This window comes from Sinocyclocheilus rhinocerous, unplaced genomic scaffold (assembly GCF_001515625.1).
Source record: "Sinocyclocheilus rhinocerous isolate Xijiao unplaced genomic scaffold, SAMN03320098_v1.1 scaffold429, whole genome shotgun sequence".
Lineage (NCBI taxonomy): Eukaryota > Metazoa > Chordata > Actinopteri > Cypriniformes > Cyprinidae > Sinocyclocheilus > Sinocyclocheilus rhinocerous.
In genome coordinates this window covers 984,461-996,115 of record NW_015665829.1, presented here as the reverse complement: position 1 = coordinate 996,115, position 11,655 = coordinate 984,461, and the positions used below count along the sequence as shown (strand labels likewise).

Below are 11,655 nucleotides of genomic sequence, written 5' to 3'. Positions count from 1 at the left end.
ACACAGCGTCTCCCTGACATGGCTGCATCAACACTACTGCTGTTTCTGAAACCACGCCTTCTTTCTTTGCGTGCTCATTTGGGCGGCATTATGTTAATATTTCCACATAGTGATGTAGACATGTGGGAACGTGTTAGAATGAGCCGTTTTAGGTAGGCGTGGTTGACTCTTAACTTTGATAAAGAATATCTCTTTGGATTTGAGACTTTAGTCTTTGCAACTTTACAGATCTTCTTTATGCACCAAGAGCTTTCCTTTCGTTCCTACAGTGGTAAGTTAACTTCTTACCTGCACAGTCAAAGGTTAATGTCAAATTAAAAGTACTTTAAAGTACATTTTAAATTAAAGGACACATATTTTGATGTGTTGACTAACATACTAAAGCACATGTAAAGTACTTGATTATAATTTTAACTGTAGTGTGTTATTCAATACTACATTTAAAGTTCAAATATTTTAAATGAACTAAGTTGCAACTTCATCATTACAAATGTGTAAATTTAAATGCATGACATACAAGTTTCAACAGAAATTACATGAAAGCATATCTTAGTTTACCATAAATCATTCTCAATACAAGGTGGTAGCATTAAGATGAATATTTCTGATTGGGTATTTAATAAATTCTCTCTCTATTGAATCTACAGTCTGGTCCCACTGACCTCCGGCACTTTGACCCAGAGTTCACCCACTTACCCGTCTCGACCTCCCTATGCAACACTGATAACCTGCACGTGACCAGCAGCGTACGGGAGGCTGCCGGAGCATTCCCAGGCTTTTCTTATGGTCCCCCAGTTGGCCATGCCTTCCAGTAACGGCTTCCATGACCCTCCAAAACGTCCATTCCAGCATCACTAGATGCATCACGAAGAAGGACCACAGTGTGGGACACTTAGCTCTTCTGGTTTATTTGCATGCACGAAGTGGCAGCACAAGGGACACTTGTGCATGACCAAGAGGAATGGGGGACATCGTAGGACACAAACTACAGTAACAACAACGTCCAGAAAAGATGCAATGTGTGCCAATGGATGCAGAGAGGACCTGAGCTCAGAAAGAGAGAGAGCTTAGAAGTGCCTGAGAGTTGAACTGATGATCTGTGGAAGAAAAGGCAAATTTATACAACAAACTATGGCTTGCCAGAGATGATGGCACCAGCTACTAGGCGGAACGCCTTTTGTGATCTTTTACATTTGATCAAAATGTCTTTGGATGATGTTTTATTTAATTGTATTTTTCATGCATCATTGCACAGTGGAGGTAAAGGATCAAGAATAGTACAAAATACACGGATGGTCCGTAAAAAGGGGTGATTATATCAACCCCTATCAATACAAGAGGATACACAGACTGTCCGACTCAAATATCAATAAATTTTTAATGAATGCATTTATTATCTTCTTCCTATTGACAAATGTTAATTTAATAACTGCATTATTGATCATACTGCATTATATTAGTGTGGTTTAGCTTAGCTCTTCAGTCCTACACAAAACTTCCCAAGCCATGTTTAGGTTTATATTAGAAGGAAAATGAGTTCTGCAAGCTTTCAGCTGTGATTATTTGTCTGAATGAGTAGAAGACATCCTGTGTTCCTCCTAAAATGAATATTTACTTTCCTTTTTTCTCCAATGCCAGCACTTTTACACAAAATGCCAGACATGTGTTTCCTGGAAAGGCAATTTTAGTAGTCGCACATCACATTCTGTTATCATTCATTTAGTGAGATGGATGTATGTTTTATACATCCATTTATCATTATTCCAGCATCACTAGATGCATCACGAAGAAGGACCACAGTGTGGGACACTTAGCTCTTCTGGTTTATTTGCATGCACGAAGTGGCAGCACAAGGGACACTTGTGCATGACCAAGAGGAATGGGGGACATCGTAGGACACAAACTACAGTAACAACAACGTCCAGAAAAGATGCAATGTGTGCCAATGGATGCAGAGAGGACCTGAGCTCAGAAAGAGAGAGAGCTTAGAAGTGCCTGAGAGTTGAACTGATGATCTGTGGAAGAAAAGGCAAATTTATACAACAAACTATGGCTTGCCAGAGATGATGGCACCAGCTACTAGGCGAAACGCCTTTTGTGATCTTTTACATTTGATCAAAATGTCTTTGGATGATGTTTTATTTAATTGTATTTTTCATGCATCATTGCACAGTGGAGGTAAAGGATCAAGAATAGTACAAAATACACGGATGGTCCGTAAAAAGGGGTGATTATATCAACCCCTATCAATACAAGAGGATACACAGACTGTCCGACTCAAATATCAATACATTTTTAATGAATGCATTTATTATCTTCTTCCTATTGACAAATGTTAATTTAATAACTGCATTATTGATCATACTGCATTATATTAGTGTGGTTTAGCTTAGCTCTTCAGTCCTACACAAAACTTCCCAAGCCATGTTTAGGTTTATATTAGAAGGAAAATGAGTTCTGCAAGCTTTCAGCTGTGATTATTTGTCTGAATGAGTAGAAGACATCCTGTGTTCCTCCTAAAATGAATATTTTGTCTTACAAGTACTTTCTTTCCTTTTTTCTCCAATGCCAGCACTTTTACACAAAATGCCAGACATGTGTTTCCTGGAAAGGCAATTTTAGTAGCCGCACATCACATTCTGTTATCATTCATTTAGTGAGATGGATGTATGTTTTATACATCCATTTATCATCGTTATCTGAAGCGATTGCTGTCCATTGCAAACACAGCATGTCGATTAGATTGTATTGAAACTTTTGCATCATGCACAGAAGTTTTGTAGTAGCCCAGAAGGAACTGTCTTTTCTGTTCAAAATGTGCCTGTACAGCTAATTTATGTACATTGTGGTACATTTCCATGTGTGTCTATCATTCCTGTCTGCATCACTCTGGGTTGGACAGGGTCATGGAATGCTGTGCAATAGAAATGGTGACTTGATAGAGATGCGAACAATTTGACATGAGTGGTATCGACTTAATGAAGGAGAGGGGTTTGGATGCCCTCATAATACGCATCCATGTTGTAATTGTAATATATTTCATATCATTGGACCAATAATGCGCTATATGTTGTTATTTAGATAACTGCAAACATGGCAATATGGATAAAGTTTATTTTCTTCCATTTTTGGAAGTTATTCATATATTGTTTTCTATTTTTCCATGTATATTTATTTACATGTCTAATGATCAGAGTATTAAATTCTTAGAATAATGAAATATTGAGAATGATCTATATGAATGCAAAATAAATATTTTAAAATGAATCTATATGTCTTAGTATACTTATTCCTCACCTTTGCTGTGATGTTTAATTTGTTCGCATTGATTTTGTTTAATTGTTCACGTCAGCATCTCCTCAACCCTACATAGGACAAATAGTTTGGAAAATGGATGGATGAGTGGAATCTTTTATACTGCATATACATAAAACATCTATCTAGTCAGAGATGTGGCAGAGGGTAGTGGGTTGTTGCTCATGGAGACCCAAGTTTGAGTCTTATTTTTGTTCCGATAAGGCAAAAAGGCAATATACATACAATAAATCAGGTGTTAGATCAAAACATAGCACATGATCTCCTCAGAATAACTAATGATTTGTTGATGTTGGTAGATTAAGGAAACTGTGCTATTTTAGTGCTTCTGGATCTAAGTGTGGCTTTTGACATAGTCATGAGATTCTTCTTGCCCACTTAAGTCAGTGGGAGTTCGGAAGCTTGCATTAAAGTGATTCTCTTCTTATTTAAAGGAGGAGGGGGGGGGGATCTTCTCTGAATGTACACAAAGCACATGTGACAGAGCCTCCCCTTTAAGGATTCCAGACGCTCCACAAACACACAAAATAAAAGTCCAGGAGGGTGGTGGAGCAGAGGGGGAACGGGAGAGGGATGGAGGGCCAGGCCATAAGAATGAACAAGGTCTGAAAACCAAGGTGGAGCAGGAAGCCAGAGCGGAGCCGGCAGAACAGGCGGAGCTGAAGACCACCAGGGTGGAGCCGACAGATCAGGAGGCCAGGGAAAAGTAGGCAGAGCCGAAGACCACCAAGAGTGCTGCTGACTGCTGAAGCCCGTGGTGAACCAAGCTCCGCGGTCGCCTGAGTCTGAGCCGTGTAGCCCCAGAGCTTAATGTACACATTTACATTTAACACTTTAAAATAAATTCCTAAATCTTTGTTCAGTAGTCCCTATGTATGACACAATTTAATTGTGGCGCTTCTAATTAAGTGATAGAAAGCAGCTGCAAACTTTTTCTACACCAACAGAAACACTTTACATTTTACACAAATTCTATGTGATAATTAATTAAATTAACTTAGACTGCAAAGTTTTCCTTAACATCTTGTGATTTCGGGGCACATGAGTTTGTGAACATGATGAATGATGGGATATGCTTAGCCTCAAATACCACTCCGAAGCAGTTTTAGAGATTTAGTGTGTGTTAAGGACACCTAGTTTTGCCATTTTTTCAGACCTGGGACAGTCTTGTGCACTTGTAACTGTCAGTGTGAGGGGACAAGAAACAATATTAATGAAGCGTTTTCTTGATATATTAGGCATATTATTAATAATGAATGTGCACATATTGTGAATTTATTAAACCTAATGACCTAGCTTTAAAGTAACTTGTCTAAGAAAATTATTTATAAAACATAAGTATCACTTAACCATATGTTTATTTTCTTCACTGACAAAGATGAAAATGAAAAGACTATCAATCAAAGCAGAAAGCAGGTATTGGCAAATAATACACTTCCCCACTGACTTTAAATTGCTATTCAATTATTTGGCCTTCAGGCATCTTAAAATGCACACATTAGGGCTGTCAAAATGGCTGTAAAATGAAATAGTTATACTTAAATACTATTAATATTTGAATTATATTCAAATTTAAAAGGAATAATTTCAATTGGGGGAAAAAAGCTTTTGGCTTGTGTCCTGGGGCCACAAGAGGGCGCAGTGAATTTGAATGTACCGTTTCTGCATTTGAATGTGGATTTTTATTTTAAATTCAACGAATATTTTAAATTCTGAGTTTAATTTAACAGCAAATAGCACACATGCAGATCAGTGAAATCAACATTTTCTGGTGGAGGGGTTGTGGGGAGTGGAGGTGGGATTTGGGACATCGGTAATTATAAAATCCTGGCTACTTCCTATGTCTTCCATCAAACAATAATCACTTAATTAATCGCTTAATTATCTAATTAACTTGAATACTGCAGGCCTGGGACACACCAGACAATTTTTAAATCTTAAACCATTTTAAAACCATGGGAGACCACAGACATGAGGACCATTTTTAACTCATTAAAATAAAATATTGATGACAAAATAATATAAAAATAGATACATTTCCCAGGAAAAATTGACCAAATCAGGGCAAATACATTTCTGCATTTGAATGTGGATTTTTATTTTAAATTCAACGAATATTTTAAATTCTGAGTTTAATTTAACAGCAAATAGCACACATGCAGATCAGTGAAATCAACATTTTCTGGTGGAGGGGTTGTGGGGAGTGGAGGTGGGATTTGGGACATCGGTAATTATAAAATCCTGGCTACTTCCTATGTCTTCCATCAAACAATAATCACTTAATTAATCGCTTAATTATCTAATTAACTTGAATACTGCAGGCCTGGGACACACCAGACAATTTTTAAATCTTAAACCATTTTAAAACCATGGGAGACCACAGACATGAGGACCATTTTTAACTCATTAAAACAAAATATTGATGACAAAATAATATAAAAATAGATACATTTCCCAGGAAAAATGGACCAAATCAGGGCAAATACATTAAAGAAATTTACCAAATATGACTAAAATATGCACGCAGCCACTAAACAACAATCAAGAAATTAACCGATACCCTTGAAAAAAACGCATGCATCATTTTCAGTGTCAACAGTCAGAATAAGCCAATTTAAATGCAAAAAGTGCTCAATATAAGTTATCAGAAAAAGCAACGTAATTAGCAGGTTGCTTTTCCACACTCGTTCATGCACACACACATGCCAGTCAAAACTGTGTCATTCATTGATACATACTGTACGATAATCCAACCATAAAAAATTAACAACAACAATGCGCTTACCTTCGCGTCACACAGAATTCGAGAAAGTAATTTGTGAAGTACACATTGTAGAACATAATACAGAACTTTACACAGTCAAAATGAATCAAGTCCAGCAGCTTTCGATGATATACCAGTCTGGACCATTTAAAAGATGTCCTGAAGCAGGACAGGATCGTATAGTCCCAGATGTTCAGTTTCAATTTTAATTAATTTATTCAACAGGGCTCTGATTTCAGAGTTACAATGATATTAGAGCCTTTGTGTCATCTCCCTCCACAGGTGTAATTCACGTTTTGAGAGTTGAGTCACTCGCACTCTTTACTGTGTAACTTATATTTAGGCCACTCTGGCATTAGTATCACTTGAATAAACAGCTATACATTCAAAATCTGATCCGTTATCGTGCTAAATACCCCTCACTCATGAATCATTGTCAGGTAGCCTATGGTTTTGGTCATGTCTTTTATTTGTAGGTGGGGGAGTGAATGTACAGCGCTCTCTCCCACCTTCAATACCACGACTGAGGTGCCCTTGAGCAAGGCACCGAACCCCAACTGCTCCCCGGGCGCCGCAGCATAAATGGCTGCCCACTGCTCCGAGTGTGTGTTCACGGTGTGTGTGTGTGTTCACTGCTGTGTGTGTGCACTTTGGATGGGTAAATGCAGAGCACTAATTCCGAGTATGGGTCACCATACTTGGCCACATGTCACTTCACTTCACTTCATTTATTTTGTAATTTGTTGTAGCCATGTTTCTTCCTTGCCCTCAATTGTTCCTTTAGTCAATGTGTTGTGTTCTCATTGGTTCATTGTCCTGTCATGTGGATATCAGTTCTGTTTGTCCATTGTTCCTGTTCATTAGTTCTGTTTACTAATTGATTGGTTTTGTCATGTGTTCCCTTTGTCTAAGTATTTTAGCCCTCATGTTTGCCGTGTTACCTTGTCCTGTATTATGTTTGTGTCAACCTGCCTAGAGAAGTCAAACATGACTAGAGAAGAAAAACACATGGAGGACAATCGACATTGTCAGCTGGCTCTCCTGGCTCGCATTCAGTGAATAACAAAATGGAAAAAAAGAATATGGGTGATGTTCTTTCTCAGTACTCTACTGTCGTGACATGTTTGTGGCTGCCAAATTTCACCTATAGAAGCACGCAACATCCAGTAGGTGACACTTGCTCACTCTCATTGGCTATCACTGGTATTACGTCAGAGGCAGCCCGGTCAAGAGTCGTAAATAGGTGTGTGCGACTTCACAATGCGCAGACTTGACGTGTGTGCGACTTGACTATGCGCAGACCAATCGTGTATGACATCAAAGTACGCCGAGAGTGATTCGAAAGCATGCAGAACTGTCTGCTCTCTAGAGCTCTCGCGGTACTTTGATGTCATACACTGATCTGTCCACTCCATCTCGATCGGGAGCAGTTAAATAATTGTAATGACACCACACAGTAGAGGATTTTATGGATCAAAAAATCATTTGCGACAAGCCTCGAATCGGGGTGCAAATCGGGTTTAAATTTGGCCTTAAAATCTTCAAGTGTGTGGCCAGCTTTAGTGTTACTTTTGTTAAACACTCTGCTGGTGGTTCCCATATGAACACAGAGCAGTGTTCATTTAACACCGGGGATTTAGCTGTGTTTCCGCATTCTAGACTTAAATCACACAATTCATGTTAAATGCAAAGTCTGAAAAACTGGTTTTAGTTACAGAGAAATACGTAGAACTTTTGATTAGGATTCAAAAGAATTGCTGCTCCAGCTATACTCAGATCATTCAGAATGATAAGAAAATAAACAGCAAGGTCAGCTACAGTAATGTATTACTGTAAAGTATTAATACTTCTTTATTATTACTGTCTTCAGATCTGCCAGAAGTCTCTTTTTTTATGTGAGTTATAACTAAGTTTGATGCTGGGTGATGGTAACTATTCACTATCTAGATCAATCTCTTACTGGAAGATGAAAATAGTCACCGTTACCCAGCATCAAACTTTGTTATAACAGGCCTTAGGCTACATTGAAATGGAATATTCAGTGTAATAAATGTACCAAATTCATAGGAATTCGTGGAGGAGTTTTAAGTACTCTAAAACTTTCAGAAAATAATATTAAATAATAATTGGTAATTTTCTGAAAGTTCCAACTTCTACCTGACTGCTGCAGATTCATTTTTGATATTGATAGTGTTGCAACAGAAATACATAATTCAGAGTCCGATGACATGAAAAGCTACAAATAAAATGTCATGTGTTGTCCCGTCTCGTAATAACGGTAATTACAGCGTAAATGCAGCATATTTCTCAAAAGTCACTGGAATTAAAAGCGCACAGCTTCACCTAATTAATTATTATTTTGTTTAGTTATATCATTTATAATTTGAATTATTATAGAAGAACACCAATAAACTTCGGGTAATCAAAAAAAAAAGGTTTTATTCATTATATCAGATCGGATTTTTCTTCTTCAGGAAACGGACTAGAATAAATAGCAACACAGAAGCGAACAATAAACGATAGAAATGGCAAAACAAAATTGTAATCATTAATCCAAATTTTGAACAATTATGAGTAACATTAGGATAAAACGTCTAAATATGATATATTGATCGCAGTCAGATGCTGAGCCGACAGGACGCTATACTTATCTCCCCACCATCAGACTCTCCATCGCTCATGGCATTTAGTGCTTCTTATAGCTGTAATGAGGGTGAGGCGGAAGCCGAGGAAGAATCCATATGCAGATGTTTATTGAAGCAGTCCAACAAAACCAAACTCAGGGTCAGTAAAAACAGGCAATGAGGTCAAAAACACAGTAAGGCAGTCCAACCAGGCAAACAGGCAAAAGGGGTAATCCAAAAGAGAAGTCAAAACAAACAGATAAACAGGTCATACACGTGGTAAGAAGGCAGAGATACAAACGCTTGGTAAGGCAGGATAAACTGGCAATACTTCGCAAAGCAGTCATGTGGTGGCCAGGTTAATATGGCCACTAAACAGGAAGTGGTTGCAGAGAAAGCAGAGGGAGTGCTAACAGTCAATACTCGGCGAGGGCTCCCTCTGCTGGCTTGGTGTTACAATAGCCTACCTCTTCAGCATTCATAAATCGCCTTCTTTTACTCATTTTGTCTTTATTTATGAAACTGATAACTGCTAATTCAGTGAGTGAAAGGCGTTGCCTAGCAATGTACTATGTTAAAACATAAGCGGCACGAAAATAACAGCGCGAACATATAGGCATTATATAGCGGGTAAATTTGACCCACGCTGGCGCTTAGGTATAAATGCCCCGTTTTTTTTATCTGGTTTTATCTAAACAGTTTTAAACAAAAGGGGATTGTAAATCACACAATTTTAGTAAAAGTCAGTGACTGGGAGACTTGAATGTTTTATTAAAAATCTTTTATGTACGTTTTAAAAACAGCCATTTTTGATCTGGTTTTATCTAAACAGTTTTTAACAACAGGTGTATGTAAATCACACAATTTTAGTAAAAGGCAGTGACTGGGAGACTTGAATGTTTTATAAAAAATCTTTTATGTACGTTTTAAAAACAGCCACGGGTAAAATTTACCCTGTGGCGGTTCTAGTGTTAATGCTTTTATTTTTTTCATGCCTAGATTATTGTAATTCTCTTTATGTGAGTGTTAGCCAGTTTTAAGTAGTGGTCTCCTTGAGCCCTGGCCTCGACAGTGCTTTCTCCCTTCTTAGGGTAAGTAGACAGCCCACTCTCTGTGGTCTGGGCAGTTTCAGTTGGTCCCCTTCTGGTAGCCCCTTCCTAGGTGCATAGCTATCTGCCCAATGATTGCTCGCCTGCTTAGGGTTTTTAGCAGTCTCCTTGAGCCCTTGCCTAGACAGTTCTATCTCCCCTGCTAGGGTAGTAAGCAGATAGCCCACTTTCTGTGGTCTGGGCAGTTTTGAGGGAAGGTCTTACTTGATGGCTATCTGAGGCTAGCTTTATATTGTTTGTCTTGGTCTATGAGCCTTTCATGAGACCCTTAGGATATAGCTATCTGATGATAGCTGTATTCTAGCTCAGCAGCTACTCCCCTTACTTGGGCTTTAAGTAGCGATCTCTTTGAGCTCCTATGTGTCACCTCCTTGGTCTCTCACCGGGTGGACAGGCATGCGCCTCGGCATGGCATAGTTGGCATTTCATTCCCCATAGTGACAGCTAGAGGATGCAGCGCGAGTTCCCTACTCGGGGAACATCTCAGGTTACCCATGTAACCATGGTTCCCCGAGAGGGAATGAGACGCTGCGTCCCCTCGCCATGCCTTCGGCCTACCTGTTTATGTCTCCTTCAGACAATTAAGTTGGTGACATATTCAACAGGTGCCCTTTTGTACTTCCGGGTACCCACCTATAACGTCACGGGCCATATGGACCAAAAGGACACACGTGCTTCAGACACCGGTCATGCTGGCAGCATTCCCCACAGTGTCCGCTAGAGGATGCAGCATCTCATTCCCTCTCGGGGGAACCATGGTTAAATGCGTAACCCGAGACAATTTATCAGTATATATGAATAGGCTGGAGAGTACAAATAATGAGAACTTGAGTGTGTCTGTTTTCCATCCTGAACTGTTTAGTTTATTTTTTATTCATTGTCTTGTTTAAATTAATTGACATAATTCTAATTGAATTGATTTACTGCTCATTTCTAATATATGTTTGTTATAGGGTAGATTACCTGTTTAGAGGAGCAACCAATGGTCCCCAAGAGGAGAACTTAATAAACTCTATATAATGTCTTGATGGGAATTTACAAATTCTGAAAGGTTTGTGAGTGGCTTAAGTTTAGAGGAGAGAAAATATCATTATATCAGTAATGGGGAGTGGGGGTCAGTATAAAGCAGTATATAAAGCAGTATAAAGCCCTATTCGCACGGGATTAGTATTATCTGGGGACCTTGTGTGATTTTGAAATTACCCCCCCACATCTGAATTTTGTGTAGTGCATTCGCACGGGATAAGCGAAGCCTGAGTTTACTCAAATTTACTGACTTATCTCCCGGATACGATGCCAAGGCTTTGAAAGTCCCGTTCTATGATCCGGTTAGATGGATTTAAAAAAAATAAACGAATATAGTTTCGTGCCCTGTGTCATTTACATTTCACCAGGTTAAAATAATATCTCAAGCTTTATGCTTGATTTATTTGTAACACATTAACCTCAAAACCTTTTCAGCTTTCTCTTTCTGCAAATTGTATGGTGTAGCGATATGACAGCACCCAAAATACTATCAAACACTCCAACGCAGCTCCATTCTTCGCGAAAGATGGATAAAAAGGCGCACAGCAAACAAAAACCTCGAAAAATGATATACGACCTGCCAAATGCTGGCCAAATCACAGAGATGCCGATTCGTACGGGACTAATATTATCACAGGACCTTGGTGTTTGGTGAAATATGGTAGGTCATTTGCGGGGGAATTTTTACTTTACAAATTACAGACATGGCCGATTCCCACGGGATTAAGACAACCTCCGCAATTATTACAAATGACTGGAGGTCACCAGACAATACTAATCCCGTGCGAATAGGGCTAAAGACAATGATTTAAGAAAA

At 38.8% G+C, this 11,655-nt stretch overlaps 1 protein-coding gene across 3 annotated transcripts in view; it reads left to right on the top strand.

Moving 5' to 3' along the window:
- LOC107731568 (serine/threonine-protein kinase Sgk1-like) overlaps positions 1–1,713 on the top strand; it is a 7,329-nt gene extending 5,616 nt beyond the window's left edge. For all 3 annotated transcript variants that reach the window (XM_016542686.1, XM_016542685.1, XM_016542687.1), the window contains one exon: positions 648–1,713. In XM_016542686.1, coding sequence (XP_016398172.1) covers positions 648–815 — 168 coding nt within the window. In that variant the 3' untranslated portion in view covers positions 816–1,713. The remainder of the gene's footprint in view (positions 1–647) is intronic.
- Positions 1,714–11,655: the final 9,942 nt, after the last annotated feature.